Source organism: Sebastes fasciatus, chromosome 4 (genome assembly GCF_043250625.1).
Source record: "Sebastes fasciatus isolate fSebFas1 chromosome 4, fSebFas1.pri, whole genome shotgun sequence".
Taxonomy (NCBI): Eukaryota; Metazoa; Chordata; class Actinopteri; order Perciformes; family Sebastidae; genus Sebastes; species Sebastes fasciatus.
The window spans coordinates 36467248-36484513 of NC_133798.1; the positions used below are offsets into that span (position 1 = coordinate 36467248).

At 40.3% G+C, this 17266-nt stretch overlaps 1 protein-coding gene and 1 long non-coding RNA gene across 2 annotated transcripts; both read left to right on the forward strand.

The window, feature by feature from the left end:
* The first annotated feature begins 780 nt into the window (after positions 1-780).
* LOC141766795 (uncharacterized) lies at positions 781-4177 on the forward strand. Its single transcript, XR_012593687.1, has 3 exons — positions 781-879; positions 1270-1335; positions 3302-4177. It is a non-coding gene; the product is annotated as an uncharacterized LOC141766795 (long non-coding RNA).
* A 4685-nt stretch (positions 4178-8862) lies between these two features.
* LOC141766796 (interferon-induced transmembrane protein 5-like) lies at positions 8863-12796 on the forward strand. Its single transcript, XM_074633956.1, has 3 exons — positions 8863-9018; positions 9127-9565; positions 11567-12796. Exons 2-3 carry the CDS (start codon positions 9359-9361, stop codon positions 11786-11788), a joined length of 429 nt encoding a protein of 142 aa, XP_074490057.1. The 5' UTR covers positions 8863-9018; positions 9127-9358; the 3' UTR covers positions 11789-12796.
* Positions 12797-17266: the final 4470 nt, after the last annotated feature.

Here is a 17266-nt window from a genome sequence, read left to right on the forward strand (position 1 = left end):
CACTTTGAATTGCCCTGTTGCTGAAATGTGCTATACAAAAAAGGCTACCTTGCCTTGCCATTTTACAACTTTTAGGACCTAATGATTTAAATAAGGGCTATTCAAGTGTTCATAGTGGGAAGTTGATTTACCTCAAAAAAAATTATCCGCTAATTTACAGACGTCTCATTCCCAATGTTTTTGGGCCCAATGGCATCACGTGACAGACACGGAAGTTGTAGTACCGCCGTTTGACCATTACTTTGGAGCTATCATCTGGCCAACCTTTGAAAATGTACGTCCCACTAGGGAGACTGAAATTAATTAAGAATCAAAAAACATTATTGTCTATCCCATAATGATAGAAAATGTTCTTAGGTTAGGGGCTCACAAACACCATAAAGACATGCATCCATGAAAGAGTCACATAGAATTACATTAAAACACAAACAATTCCACAAATAAATGAGAGCCGGTGTGAAAAGCTGCATTCAAAGGTAGCGACAGTCTATTTAGCCAGAGGTGCTCTGAAGTGGCTGCCAGATGGGAGTGGCTGAAAGGGGTGGTGATGTGGGTGTGAAGGGTCCTTAGTGATGAAATCTGCCGGTGATTTTGGTTGCATGCTTGACGGTTCTTGTTAAGTTTTTCTTGTTTTTCTCTGTGAGGAAGTTGTATCATGATGCAATGTTGAATGTGCAAGTTGGCTCTGTGTTTTTTATCCAGCCAACATGAATTTTTTTTCAAATTTTCTATTGTGGCTTTGGCTTTTTAGTCTTGTTTAATTTCTTTTTACCTGCTCTTCAGGGGAACATGGATCAGTTGGACCAGTTGGAGCAAGAGGAGCAGCAGGACTACCTGGACTAGTTGGACCACCTGGATCAGTTGTAATGTGTGGACGAGGTGAGGAGATTTTTTTTAAGAGAATATACCTATACTTACTGAATTATTTTTATCATTTGAGTAATTGCTAGACATAAATTGTTACAATTCAGCATGCAGAAAATAGTATAACTTTTGTTTTTTATTGTAAAAAGTTGTTGCTTCTTGTGCAAGGATATTTTGCACTAGTTGTTAGACAAAGGTTTGACACACACACACACACAGCCTTTTGTTTGCCCTCAGTTTAAGGTTGTTAACATCATCTTATACCGCACTGACAGTCTGACAGTATCATAAATATTGTTTATCCGCTTGATTTATCCTCCGAAGATATATGATGGTGAGTGATATATTGAAACCCAGACCAATTTATTGCAACTTTGGTAACTGAACTTATTCTGCTTCATCCAGATCCCGTTGGTTCTGTAAGCCGGGACGTTGAAACTTTAAAGAGGAGCACTGCTAAGTTACAGCTGGGTAAGTGTCCTACTCAAGGACCACAATGGAGTGTTAAAGGAAGTGAGTGCGTGTGGATGGTGATTAATTACAACTCTTCAGGAGACAGTGCTTTATTAGAGTTCCCTGCTTTTTGTTTGTATTAACATTGTACCTTTACCTCAGTACTTTGGAAGTATGTGTTCCTTCCTCTTCTTCTTCTGCACATAGGATGTTTGAGAGAGGAGCAATGAGCAAAATATGCGTGATTAGGCTGTACTGTTTTCCATTAATCTCATTTAGACGAGGACAAACGTTATTTATGCATTAACAGTATATACTGTATTATTATGTTTTGAATGGACAATTCCAAAACATGTAAGGAATAATAAATAGTCTAAACTGTTTTTTTCTTGAACATTGGATTTGGAACTTTAACGGAGTAAAATTTAGCAAAAGTATGGTTAAGTGGACACTAGGGGTGGGCTGATCGATCCGAAAATATCGATACTATACCAATACCTACGTCTCGTTTTGAGACTTTTGTCTTTTTTTATGTTTGCGCATTCAATTTACAATAATGAAAAACATATTTTGGTTATTTGCCTTAACCCTCTGAGACCCACAATAGACCCGTTTTTTTTTTCTTTTTTAGGGGAGTACAGGGGGTCTTTAGGGGGAGGTGGCAGGTCAACAGTAGATGTCACATAGAAGTGGTGTACATCATCTGAAAAGATTAATTTGAGATGCAGCTCAGCACTTTGTGTCAAGTTGTTCTAGTCATAAATCAGAAATAACCTTGAATTATTTAATTAATGAATTATTCAAAATAAATTGTAAAAGTGCATAAGAGCTTACAACATTATGATGGAAGTATATGATGGTCATTCCCATGCTCTATTATGTCTCATAAGTTGTTAAATTTTTGGGTTGATACCATTTGTTACACAGATTTGGTGCTAAATTTAACCTTTTTTTTCCACTTGAGAATTGATAAAAAAATTATCAATAATCCCTCCAAAATACCACGTTAAGACACCAAGACCTTGAGGAACACCATAGAAAAAGCCATGCTGTGATTTGGTTTCAAAAACTTTTGACATTTGGAGATTTCTGCAAGAATTGCATTTTTCTTTTCGCCGATTGGATGGTTAGCACTTCTGTTCTGGATACTGCTCGGGAACCCCCTTATTGTCAATCTAGCTAGGAAAGCCATCCATCCTCTGAATGCTCTAGGTCTTTAGTTTGTGGCTGTAAAGTTTTATGAGTTTGTGATTATCCTAGAGGTCACCACAGGTCACTTTATACAGTGAGGGAAAGTTTTAAAAAATGATCTTACTACATGAAATGTCTCCTATGGGGACTAACATCATCACACATGAATACAGTTGGGCTCATTGGATCCACAAGAGTCTCAGCTTTACAGTCATACCCAACTTATGTAATTCCAAGACTGTTTAGGGACCCCAGTATGCAGAAATATTCAAACCCATCATTTTTAGAGTTGTGGGTACCCATAGAACCCATTTTCATTCACATATCTTGAGGTCAGAGGTCAAGGGACCCCTTTGAAAATGGCCATGACAGTTTTTCCTGGCCAAATTTAGCCAAAATTTGGAGCGTTATTTAGCATTCTTCCCAACAAGCTAGCATGACTTGGTAAATTGGTACCACCGGATTCGTTAGGTTTTCTAGTTTCATATGATAACAGTACCTTCACTCTAGCTCTAAAACTGAACCTGGTGCAGCCGATTTAATTATAAAAAGTATCAGTATATGTATCAATATCGGCGGTTTTGGCCCTGTATTACTTGTTATTGGATCAAAACCAAATTTGATGGTATTGCCCACCCCTAGTGGACACAAGCATGTGTTTCAGCTCGGTGAGCAGGTAAGAGTGTGTGATATTACATGCCAATGCAAAGATGATGATACAGTTTTATGGAAAACAGATGTGTTTACTTGCAGATTTATTCCTGATTTGCTGCATGTTTTTTTCTTTCGTCAGCTATAAACTATGACTTTGTCCGAAGAGTTGGTCAGAAATACTTTGTGTCCTATAAGGAGAGAGACTCTTTCTCCAGGGCCGTCGAGTTCTGCTCCCAACAAAAACTTAGAGCTGGCTTTGCCCCACAACGAGGAGGAGAACAACATACTGACTCAGTTCTTCGGGGACGATTACAAAACCGCCTGGATCAACGTCAACAACAACAAAGCAGAGGGGAATTTTGAGGCCGATATGAAAAAACGACCTCTGACCTTCACCAAATGGGGAGAAGGGCAGCCAGACAGATCCATCCAGGGCACAGGCTGCACCATGCTGTCAGAAAATGGTGTCTGGCAAGTGACACCCGAATGCTTCCTGAATGCTTACATCATTTGTCAGATGTAGAAAGGTCTTGTATCCATTGCAAGTCTCGCTGTAATTGAACGTTCTTCATGTGTCCCATGTCTTATATATTGGGAGTGAAGGGTTGTAACTGTCTAAAATATAAGTGGGTAGAAAAGTCATCCTTATGCATTCACACCTGTTAATATCTGTGAATGAATCAATAGTGGTGTTAAACCTATCCTCATGGGACTACATGTAACCTGCTTCAAGGATCCAGTTAAGGGGAAAAAACGTTTTTTTGCTTTCAAGTCTAACAGTTTCCCAAAACAATTATCCCTGTGATATATATATATATATATATATATATATATATATATATCCATCTCACTAAAAATGTATTACAGCTTCAGCAGCATGGCATTAATACTGTTGCACAGACATTGCTATATGAAATGAAAGTAAACAATAAATGAAATACTATACAAGTTTAATAGAAACAAGAAGGTGTATTGTTATAGCATATGCCACAATAAAGTATACATCAGCGAGGTACTTTCATTCATTTATTTTACTGTCGGTATGAACTGACACTTTAGATGGTTTGGCTGCCGAGCCCAAACGGAATCTCACCATTTGATTCAGAATCAATTTCCAATTAAAAATTGCTTGATTTATTTATACTATTTCCAGGCACTTTCTCTAACGTACTGTATTCCAAACCAATGGCGCCACCAGTGGTGTAGTGGTTGTCAATAAGGTGGGTACCACTAGGTAGAGATGGGTAGGAAGAGGGTTCTCATATTCCAATGGCTTTTTGGCTGTTATGTAGGTATACTATAAACCACCAGAAAAAGATGTGGGTATACTCTGTTTACCAGCGTACCCTCCACTACACCACTGGACACCACCCATCTCCCCCCACTGTAGCTAACTTGTACATGAAATATATATAACAAAAATTGTTTACAAGGTTAGTAATGCTGCTTACACCAAATCATTCCAAATGTTGTCTTCTTTAGTTGACAGTAGCGAAACTTTTGTTGTTTGATGGTTTCAGAATGATGAGAACAATTAGATACAAAATAGGATGTAAACTCTACAGAAGGATCTTATTCCTTGGCTAGCATCATATTTTTCCCAAATGATGTACAGATTTTTAGACTTTCTCAAATGGCTTAATAATAACTGCACATAGCTGCCGTAAATGGGAAACTTATTTACGCCAACTTCAAATTGGCATATGGCTCAATGCCCCCAATGCATGTCCCCAGCGAAGAACCTATGTTGCCAAGAAGTGAAATGGTGCCTTCAAATGAAACTCGTGAGCTTGTGTTCACACCATCGTGATGTCGTGTACACGATATGATTGCCGTTCAAGTGGTTAAGTTGTGAGAACACCGCTGCTAAGCAAAACGTTGTCTAGAAGCCACAGAGGCTAACAATTTAGCAAGCTAGCAAGCGGGTAACATAATGCAGGAAATGCAAAGGCATAATGACAGAAGAAGAAGATGATGCCATTGGCAATATCAAACTTTCCCTCAGACATATTATAAAATTACGAAGAAAAACAATATACGACCAAATTTACAATATATTAACTTATCATGCACGTACAATGTGGGACCAACTTAGTTGACCCAAGTAGGCGCCATTTGTGTTGCCCATTCTGAGCCCATGCACTAATTTCCCAGTAGTGACCCACATAGAACCCACTTGAGTAGACCTACTTAGTTGATCCAAGTGCGCCCCAGATAAGATGCCCATTTTGGGCCCATACCCACTTGGTACCCAGGTACCCCCAGCATAACCCATGTGGGGCCCACATAACCATGTTGGCTGGGTCCCAAACTTCCACTAGCCGGCTAACGTTGGTACTCGAGAGACTGAAAATCGACGGAGCAGAGCACGTTGTCAGAGCACGTTGTCAGAGCCGGACCAGTAAGTATGTGCGCACACTACACACTGCAGAAGAGTTAGTAGCTCTGAGAATATCTAGTGAATGTACAGGGGACGTTTGTGCAGAAATAAATGCTGCAGCTCCTCCAGACCAACAGAGGTTTCCCGTGTCTTGTGAAGTGACGGGGCTCCGCAGCGAGAAACGATATCGTCTCCGACCGGGTGCCAGAGGGAGACACCGGCACTCGGTCGGAGACGATAACATTTCTCTTCCTGCTTCAGCCCCGGAGGCTGAGGCAGGAAAAGCCAACACTAGGATCAGCATTGATTCATGGAGAGACCTTCGTCTGGTCAGCTAACATTACTGCCAAGCACGTGAAATATAGAGGGATAATGTGGTTTTAGCTGACGTGTGTCGCCTCACTGTGTTGAGCGATGCTCGTTCATGTCTATTTAGAGCGAGCAAGCGCGAACCCGACGCTGACTTTCATTGACTTAACGGCCACAGGTGTCGCTGTTAACAAGCATTTCTGAAAGTTACAAACAGTTCCTTTAAAGTTCAGGTCAGAGTCCATGACTACACCAAGATTTCTGGCTTGGTCTGAGCTTTTTAACATTACAGATTGTAGGTGAGCACTAACCTTTATTCTTTCCTTTTTGGCTCCAAAAAGTACGACCTCAGTTTTGTCTTTGTTCAGCTGAAGAACATTCTGGCACATCCAATTATTGACTTGATCAATGCACTCACTCAGTGCTTGTATTGGACTGTAGTCTCCTGGTGATAGAGTTATGTCAATTTGTGTGAAATAGTGTGAAAACCGCCTGCAGTTCTTGTCGATATTTATCCGTGTTTGTAGAGAGCAGCAAAAATAACCATAGAAGTGTAGCGCTGCAGGGTGTGTTATAGCTATATTCATTAGTTTTCCGTAGAGGTGCATGCAGCAGAGTGGCGCAGCGGAAGCGTGCTGGGCCCATAACCCAGAGGTCGATGGATCGAAACCATCCTCTGCTATGTTTTTTTTCGTTTTACAGCACACGTTTCTAACTTTCTTTAGAATTGCGAATACATATAATTAATGTAACTACGAAGAATTTTTATCGCATTTTGTTAAAAGTCGGAGTACTTTTTTTAAAAGTGTGTATCTTTTTGACTATCCATCATACAGGTTACAGTATATGCATCATAGGCTACCTATAAACATCTCAACGTGGAGGCAACTTTGACTGTGGCCACTAAATGCATCTTTGTGTTTATGATTTGCACTGTAAACTTGAGAATGTGTATATATTTTTAAGTTTTATATCAATCGGATTAGCCTATTGTTATATTACCTGCAACAGTTAGTGTCTGCTGTGTCTGCCCATGTTATGTGTTTGTGCTAGTTTGAAATAAGAAATGCCTTTAAAGGTCCCATATCAGGCTCATTTTCAGGTTCATACTTGTATTTTGTGTTTCTAATAGAACATGTTTACGTGCTGTAATGTTAAAAAAAAACTGCCTGAATATCCCTCTAGTTACCCTCTGTCTGAAACGCTCCGTTTTAGTGCATTTCAATGGAATTGCGTTGCTAGGCAACAGTTTGGGTCCATGTTTATTTCCTGTCAGCTGATATTATTTACATACACTGCAACAGGAAATAAATTGGGACACATTTAGAATGTTTATGTTTAAAACCGTGAAATTGTCTAAATATTGTATATTTGTGACATCACAAATGGACAGAAATCCTAACGGCTTGTTTTAAACGCACAATTTTTGAATACGGGCTGTTTGTATTTCTCCGTATATTGAGCATTTTGATTATTTAACAGTATTTATATAACACTTAAACCTGCTTTATAGTGTAAAAGACCTGAAAATCTCACTTTTTACAATATGGGACCTTTAAGATCAATATGGATACTGAACATACTGAGTATACTGAGTACACTGTCAGACATATTTTTTGTTATTTCTGTAAACGGCCAGCAGAGGTCATTGTTGGTCCACATTTCATTTAGATGGTAATTATTTCTCCATCATGTTTTAAAACGTTTTATGTGTTTTTGACCACAAAACATCCCCAAACTGAACTGTGAAAACTCCTAACACTGACATGAAATCTCGAATCCTTCACACCCAGGATGTTTATGTCAACAATAATGTTTTTTCTAACATGTAATAATGGGTTTGTTTCACCCCACTGCATTGACTGGGGAAATCTGTAAGAATATGAGTAATGCCTGCTGTCCCTATTTTCTGCAGTGGGGATGCCCAGTGGCCATCAACAGTAGACTGTGGTTGTACTTGGAAACTCCAATGTGAGTAACTGAATGAATTTGAAGTTCTTAAAAAATATGATAGCCTACTGAGCCAATCCTGCCCTGTAAAAAGAAAGATTTAAGCGAAATAAGATTGCATCCTTGTTATCTTACACTCAGCCCTCTCAACTAAAGTTTTTTGTCATCTCTGTAGTCAATATTTCTTTCATTTTTTTTACCACAGAGATTCTGCCTTGTGCTGAAACTAGGGCTGCCACTAACGATTATTTCCATTATCAATTAATCTGCTGAATATGTTTTGGATTAACTGACATATTTATAAAAAAATAAAAATAAAAAAGACTATTATTATCATTTCTCAGGGCCCAATGTGATGCCTTCCACTTGCTTGTTTTGTCTGACCAGCAACCCTAAACCCCGAGATATTTTATTAACTATCATATATTACAATCACAAGCAGTAAATCCTCACATTTCAGAAGCTGGACTCAGAGAATGTTTGGCATTTTTGCTTGAAAAATTACATCAGAAAGTTAATCAACTGATTGTTTCAGCTTTAGCTTAAAGGTGCAGTGTGTAGGATTTGGCGGCAACTAGTGGTGTGGTTGCAGATTGCAACCAACTGAGTACCCCTCCGCTCAATCCTCCCTTTACTGCGCTAGCGTGAGCCAGTGAGTGCAAAAACGTGGTCAAAAAACGCGCGTTTTCGCCTCGCTCAGAGGCCGCGGTACCACGGTTTTGCACTCTGCGGCTCAGTTTTACAAGCGTGTCGGAGAAATACGGTGTCCTTCAGGTAATGTGAGCCAGTGTTTGGTTTGTCCGTTCTGGGCTACTGTAGAAACATGGCGGAGCAACATGGCAGTTTCAGGTGATTATACACTAATGAATACATAGTTCTGTTAATATCTCCCAAAATGTTACACATTGTTCCTTTAAATAGACTGGATGATTTCTGGCACAGAACTTTTATTTTAGGACTTGTAACTGTGGACATAAAAACGTAATGGAATTGTCATACGTTTTGCAAATGTGTTGTAAAATATGACCTTTTTTTTCCCTAAGAGACCGTGCACGTCATAGACTTGTCCGTCAAGGCCTCGGGGAGACAGTACTTCAGATGAACTCCTCCTCAACACCTTCAAGGCTTTTGAACTGCACAACCTTGCCTCCACTGTCCTCTGCTACCTCCGCCCAACCACCTGACCCACACCGCCAGGACCTATTAAGAAAGCTGAGGTACTTTAATGGAAGAGACTTTTGCACTGATCCCATGCATCTATTTGTTGTCTCTTTTTCTGTCTTCCATCTCATGCAGCTTTCTGTGTCTCTGTATCTCTATTTCAGTCTCTCTCAGGCCTCACCACATAATGACAGACCTGCTGTATATTAAAGGACCCTGCCCTTTGCGTCCTCTGCCGGTCACCTCCCTCTCCATGGGCCTTTATAAACCTCTTACACAGGGGGCGGCGGGGGTTACTACTTTCCAAAGAGGGACCGTGCACAAGCATCTGGAAGGCTCGCCAGTTCGCAAACCCACTTAGTCACCCACAGCCGGGGATCTTCTTTCTGTCTAACCATGGACAACCATTCGTACAACTTCCCCTCAGACTGCACCCCGCTCACCAACTGTAAGTCTGCCCGTAAGCCGGCTGGATCCACCGTGGTGAACATGGGCAACGCTGGCAAGAATCCTCCCCGGGACTATCTAGTCTGGTCGCTGTGCAACACCTTGTACGTTAACTTCTGCTGCCTGGGATTCATGGCTCTCGTCTACTCCATCAAGGTGAGATCTTGTGCTCTTTTTTTAAATTTGTTGCCGCACTTTACTTGCAAGTTTCAGTTTGGAGCATTTTCACAAATCATGCAACATCCAGGAAATGAACCGAGGTGTCAGAAGGAAGGAGGATGAGGCTGCACTGATAAGATTCTCTCTACTGGTGTGTTTTACAGCACAAGGGCAAAACCATTGTTCACTGTCATTTGAAAACAGTTTTATTTGACGGCACATGTATCACATGGAGACTTAAAAATGCCTCTTGGGGCCATGCTCTAAACCCAACAGGAAGTCGGTCATTTGGAATTTTCGGTTACTTTTTCGTGTATATTTTTGGCCATTTCCAGGCTCTGCAGTTTAACGAACTCCTCCTACAGATTTTACCCGATTTACTTCAGATTTGGTCAGTACAATCTGAAGACCTTTGTGATGAAAAGCTGTTAAAAGCTTGTGTTTTTATCAAACAACGTTGACGTGGCGAGGCAGAGGATCTACATGATTCTCCATTAAACAACAAACCGTTGTTACTTGACTGTTGTGCGTACAGTGTCCACGATGGTCACGGAAATGCCCAACCAGCATCCCGCCAGTACCCCCAACGTGCGGGAAGGTGCGAGGGCCCGATCATAGCTGCCTGCAGCTTTAATTTTATTTGACACTGTTATATTAACTTTTAGAAAAAGTCTTTTTAAATATCTTTAAAGACTTCACAATTCATGGCAACTCAAAGCTGGCTTATTAACTGATCTTAATAAAACTGTTCAAATAAAAACTGTAAAATAAAATAAAACTGGTAGGGTAGAAACACTTCTCTTGGCAAGAAAAGAGAACAATTTTGAAATTAGTCAACAATATGCAATATAATGTTCAATTTTAATGTAGTGCCAGTCTGGTGCAACCTAATCTGCAGAGGGAAAGAATCTACGAGGATTTAAAGACTTCTGTAATGCAAGTTTGGTAGAAATAGACAAAAGGTGGGCAGAGCTGGCAAGTAAAGCTATAAAACAATGGGCATGTTATGGCAAATGCCACATTTGAAAATGAAGCACACACACTATAATTTCTAAAAGAACAAAGAAGGACCAGGCCATTACTTCTCTGCCAAGGTTATGGGAAATTTGGCATGGCTGGATTTAGAGTGCCAGACTTGTGCAATACGAAATGATGCCATGAAAACAATGAGAACAAGATAATCGTTTTTGTAAAATGGAAAAAAAGCGCAATATGTTTCAAACATTAGTAGAGACCTATTATTGTCCCTGGTCGGATGGCACACAGTAGAAAGTTGGTGTGCCCTTTACCGCAGGAATGGGGCTGTGGAGAAACAGGAACGTAAACCAAAACAAAAGCAGTTCTCTCTAAAAGACGACTGAAATACCATGTGCACAGCAGGATTGGACTGAACTGTGTACCTACCTGAAGTAAAAGGTTTCTGAAAAACTCCCCACAAAAGGGCGTGTATACCCTTAATTTAAGTCTTTCTTCTTTTTTTTTTTTAAATCTTTCATCTGTGTGCTTACAGGGCGCAGCTCTGAATCACAGGCCCAGTATTGGCTTCTGAACTCAAATTAAAGACAGTGACTGGCTGCTCGTCTGGGGAGTTAAAAATGGCGTAATTGGCATCTTCCTAATGGGCAAGTACTCATGGGAAATTAGAGAGTGCTAGAGAGAGACTGGCCCGTTCCAAAATATATATGGATGCAGTTAGAAGCCGCTCAAGGACTTCATATCACTCCACCCTTGCTCAACCCTGAATCTGCGCTCTATGTGAAATTATTCTGGGATGAGCCGTCTGTAAACAAAGACACGACTGAACATTATAATACGCCTTTGTTTGCTCTCCTTCTCTCATTATTTACAGTATGGGTGTAGACACTAAGTAAGCATTGTGGTTCTTTATGTGCATAAATTGTCTTTAGAAACACAGTGATTCTTCATTTCTGTAATAGTTAATACTGACTTCAGTGATTGCATGTAATAATGTGAGTGTGTGTGTGTGTCTCTGTGTAGGCCAGGGACCAGAAGACTCAGGGCAACCTGCAGCTGGCCCAGGAGTGTTCAGACAAGGCCAAGTGGTACAACATCCTGGCCGCCGGCTGGAACCTGCTGATTCCACTTCTGGCTGTCGTCCTGCTCGTCCTGCTGCTCGTCCACCTGGGCACGTCCGAGGGCTCCTTCGACTTCTTCGGAGAGGACGGCTTCCAAAACTTCATGAAACTATTCAGCTGGTAGACGGAGAAACAAAAACAAAAACAAACAAACAAAAAAAATAACACACAGATCTGTCTCAAAGTCAACCCATTCACGCTAACCGAGGCTGACATAATAGCTCCTATAGCCAATGTAAGCCAAGCGATAAAGGAAATCTACATGGAAATATGTGCCGGGCTAAAATCTGCTCAGCACAAAAATAATCCTAAAGATAGCAAAGTAAGCCTTGGTTTGTGTATTACAAGAGTGTCCTCTTTGGGATGCACCAGTACTAATGCTAAAAAAATGCATGCATAGCCCAAGTATAATAATATAGCATTAAAAACACAGCTGATTATGACTGACAGTATAACATGCTTAAAGAAATAATTAATAAATAGGAATAAGTCACAAGAGATTGCTGATACCGGCCGATACACACGTCAACATGTGAATAAGAGAGTACTGGCACTTTTTTTTCCACTTCAATCACTGAGTAAAAGCAACATAACACTTATCAGAATTTGTACTGTGAGTGCTGGAGGACATTAGTATTGGTGCATCCCTAATTTTAATACCAGTATTAGAGGGAGTTCAGCTCACACCTGCCAGTCTCCCAGACACGGTCATGTGAAGTTGCTCAAAGACTTAAAAGAAAAGCCTTGAAATAGATACGAGGGGGGTAACGAACAGAGTTTAGAAAGGCTGAGAGATCAAGCAAGCAGCTACTCTGGGTCATTTTCGTTGTTATTTATTGTATTTATGTCGAATGGAAATCTTGATGACAGCTCTAGTCGGGGTAGAAAGAGCGGAGAGGACTGTGGAGCCAACGTCTGAATGTCACGATGATGAGAAGCCACCTGACAATCAACATTCACTTCCCATTGATAGTCACTTATTTTTCTTCTTTCAGCAGTTTTTAACATTTTTCATCTGTTTTTAATCATTATACATGTATTTTTATTAGTATTTTGTTGTGTTAAGGTTTCTAATTTTACATCATTATTAATGCTGACCTCTTGTGAGTGAGCTAAATAAACTGTTAACTCAGTACTGCTTTGAAAAACCTTTATTTTATTACCTATCAAAAAAATCTACTAACAATTTCCAGGTGTTTTTCACATCCCTTCTTAGCTAATGAACATGGGGAGGAAGAGATGTTCCTTCAAATGTCTCTTGCGGTTCCGCCGCTGCACTTACACCCAGTTTTAAAGTGATCATAGGTTTGACTCTTGAGGCGGGTCTGAGGGAACGGGCAAGGCATGTGTTTTTTTTTTCATCCCAGCTGTGAGCCTGCTGCTGTTCTATATAACTATATACAGAACATCCCGATTTAGGAAAACGGTGCCCTCGGTTGTAAGGCAGGGCCGCCCAGGCAGACCACTACAGAGGAGTCAGCAGCAAAGTGGAGGCCTGCAGCGGGACGGGATGGCTCATTTCCACTCGATCTGCTCTCGGTCTGAGGAATTATTGCAGATGAAATGGTGCACGTTTTGGGAAAGACTTGTCATTTTATGTTAGCCCTCTGCTGGACGGTTAGTGCCACAGGATGGATGTATGGATATCACTGTGTGGTCCCACCTTTAGGGTCATCATCACAGATGTATGTTGTGCTGCAAAACCACAGAGCTTTATATTAGAAAACCCCAAAGTTCAGGCTTCCAAAGACACCAGATAAATAATGCCAAATCCCATAGAAATTTAAAATAATGCACCATACAAGACTAATGCTGCAATGAACAGAATTGCTTGTGTTTTTATAATTAAATCAAGGAGTGGAACAAGTAGAGTTGGATAAAGACGGTTGGTGGACAGGCATGCAAATCAAGGAAGATGTGACAGCAAGTTTGTACTCGCATATGGTTTGTGAAATACACCCACTGAGATGCCCTTAAGCAACACAGAGGTTAAATCTGAATGTCCTGCAGAAAACCCTCAGAGGCTCCATTTGTCCTCCTTGCTCCCTCGTTCCTCGTCTTTGATGGCTTGGGTGTCCCGTTCCTCTGGACCTCCCACCCTCTGGACTCCCATCATATTAGCAACCTCTCCTTAGCTCGCAACTTTATTTATACGCACCCAAATCACAGCCTCTGGCTTCCAACTTTTCTATTTTCCTCCCGCGGTCAGAGAGAAATGCTTACAGATGTCTGAGCCGTGGAGAATTACAGGCTAGGAGCTGGCACTGCAGAGGGAGGGGGCGCTAGCTCCTTGCTGCTCGTTTTGGGAGCTGTTCGCTATAAAACATGCAGAGAGGACGCATGCACTCGGCATGGCACCAGTCAGATGGCATGTCAGGTTCTACAAGCTCTCCTCACTCTCCAACCTTAACTAAAACAGTCATGCCTATAACTTTTACCCTAACCTAAACTTAATCAGGAAAAGGAGTTTTAGTTCACTTTTGGTCAAACCAAGCACAATGTTTCTTGTGTTTACTGATAAATAAACAAGGGGATGGGTGCCATCTAGCGGTGAGGTTGTAGATTGCAACCAACTGAAACTTATCCTGAGTGCCAAGCATCTAGGAGAACTACAGTGGCCGACGTGGAAACGGAAATGGTCCTATCTAGAGCCAGCGTTTGGTTTGTCCATTCTGGGCTATTGTAGAAACATGGCGGACTCCGTGGAAGGGGACCCGCTCGCTATGTAGGTATAAACGGCTCATTCTAAGGTAACAAAACACAATGATTCTTATTTTCAGGTGATTATACACTAAACAAGACATACTTATTAATATTATTTTCCATTTTTGCCAATAGAGCCCCCTAAATGTAACGCACTGTTCCTTTAATGAAATTTAAAATAAGCTAAAATGTTCTTTAAAAATAATTTCCTTAATTTCTTTAATTCTAACACTAACTTCTTCTTCTTCTTCTTGTGTCTAAATCTTAAGTAATTAATCTCAAACCCTAAAACATCCCGTCTTTCTGACTCACACAATATCACATTTGGTTGTTATTAATTTAAAAGGACTGAAACCAGAGTAAAGGTAATTTATGACCAAATTTTATGATAGCCAGCTTCTTGTCTAAAAAGGTAGTTGCTCCTGTATAAATTACTCAGCTTTTCAGACTACATATAACGTGTGCTTGTTATCCACCGTTAAAGTCCACAGCCCAAGCAAAAGCCAAGAAGCCCCTTGAGGCTGCAAATTTGATTGCACCCCACAGCACAGCGTTGGCTAGAACAGGCTGCTGGTTTTCTTCGAGCCTTACCAGTTATGCCTATAGATCAGGATACTGTATCTTGTGTGTAAAGCTGACTCTGCACACCAGATGGTGCAAGAGGAAAGCTCAATGTGGAAAAGGTTCATCTTATTAATGTGCTCAGTAAATTCCATGGTCATCTAGCCTACATGTTCGATTTTTATATTTTATCTATGAAAAGTAAATATTGACCTAAATGTGGGCATGACAGCAAAGGTCATGGGTCCCCAAAAATATAATAATTTATACTCCAGGGGGTCCAAGAACCTCCAAAGCATTTTATCATGCATGGCAATCAGGTTAGAATAGCCATGCTAAAATTGGAAACATGTACATAGAGGGACAATTGTAACAAACTTTGTTTCTAAGCCGTCGTTTAAACAGTTGCACGTCCTTGGGTCCCCAGCAAGACACCCGCCAAGGGTGAAGTATATCGGATGAATGGTTCTCGAGATATGTGAAGGACATACCCACATAAGCGTACCCACATACAGAGAGACAGAGACTCCTTGCTTTATTGTTAACTAATGCCTTCTAGGAAAGAAGAAGCTCAGGTGGAATTTGATCTATTCTGATAATGGGTATAGTAACCTAGTTGAACTGGTTTCCACGCCCTTTTCCCTGTTCAAAGGGCAATTCAAGTTCAATTTGAGACGTTAAACAAACAAGCAGGACGACAAAGAAATGAAAGCCAAAAACGAAATCAGTTCCTTCACTACCAAATTATAGCAGCTTTGGTGCCAAATGTGAGCTTGCACAGAACTCATGTCACGTGGAGTGTTAAAAGTCCCCTCTGAAAGAAATCCTATGACCACACCTGAGGCAGGGTGGATAAAACAAACGCTCCTGTCTGGAAAGGAACCGCCCCTCTCAGGTGCAATCACCTCCACTCAGTGAGAGGCTTTATATGCTGCTTTTCTCCCTTTGTTCTTCCTTTGGACCTGTGACACGATGTGTGCATCCTGTGAGTTAATTTACTTCTTTAATGCTTTAGTTTGCCTTCTCATTGCACGGTACCTGTTGAGATGATTTGATTGATTGTTAATAAGTTTGTTCTCTGTTGCAGAGCTGAAACCACACACAGACGTCACCCGTTGGTTTGTGGACTGCCGTTTCGAAGCCTCGAGGCATTTTGGCCGTCGCCATCTTGTTTTTTTGCAACCAGAAGTGACACAAGAGGGTGGCGCCAAGTACAACCGACTGTTGAAGACACTTTTAGGTGACCAAAATGTTAATATTAAATTTCTATTCATCATTTCAATTCTAAATAATTGATGATAATGATTGATTTAAAGGCTGCAGTTGGCTATAACTACTTTTCTATGATGCATAATATATGAAGAAAAAGTAGAATGTATCAAACGTATTGTGAGCGCTTACAGCCAGAAAATACACATTGACTGATGCATGTGCAGAAATTTTGAATCAGCATAACACTTTAGAGTATTATGCTTGTTGGGAACATGTATATTACAAATAGATACATACATGTAGTAATCAGTTGTGTATCATGTTGGCAGCCTCTCAAAAACAATGAAAACGGCAAATGTTCTGTTCTGTTTTTGAAAGCAGATCTGTTGAGCATATGTTGGGTTACATAACATCCCATACTGTTCATACAGTATAAGCCTGTGCGTGAGAAGGAAACTGGTTCCAGACGAGTCATAACATGTGAAGAGTTCAAATGCAGTCTGCACCAGTGGTAAAAAGTCACAATGTACATTTACTTAATATAAGTACTGTACTTGAGTACTTTTGAGGTTACTTTATCACTGACTTACTTTATACTTCTGCTCCACTACAACTCAGAGGGAAATATTGTACTTTTTACTCCACTTCATTAATTTATTAACTGCAGATTTAAATTAATAATACAAAATATAATCAACAGATACAAAATGCATTTTGGTTTAGATAAGACTTTATTGATTCCTGAAGGAAAATTCACATACTAGCCAATATATAAAGTAACTAAAACAAGCTCCACCTTTATCAGCTGCAATATTAAAGTGGTGCATACATTTATTTATTAATAATTATAATCCAATAATGTAGCATACATTATTCTGAAATGGGCCATTCATGCATTGTGCACGATGAGCACTTTCACTTTTGGTATAAGTCGTCAGTGCTCATACTCTTGTACTTTATTTAGGCTTTAGGACTTTTACTTGTAACAGAGTATTATTATTTTTACTTTTAAGTAAAAGAATTTAGTACTTCTTTCACCACCGGTCTGTCATCATGCGTACGTAGCTATGGCAGCAGAATTAAGAAAACAAATTAATGTAATTCTTGGTGAATGCGTGTCCATGTT

What these genes read in the sequence shown, in the direction of transcription:
- LOC141766796 (XM_074633956.1), top strand. Translation starts at nt 9,359, where the DNA reads ATGGACAACCATTCGTACAACTTCCCCTCAGACTGCACCCCGCTCACC. An exon ending in CTCTCGTCTACTCCATCAAG is followed by an intron (nt 9,566 to 11,566) that starts GTGAGATCTTGT and finishes GTCTCTGTGTAG; the next exon opens with GCCAGGGACCAGAAGACTCA.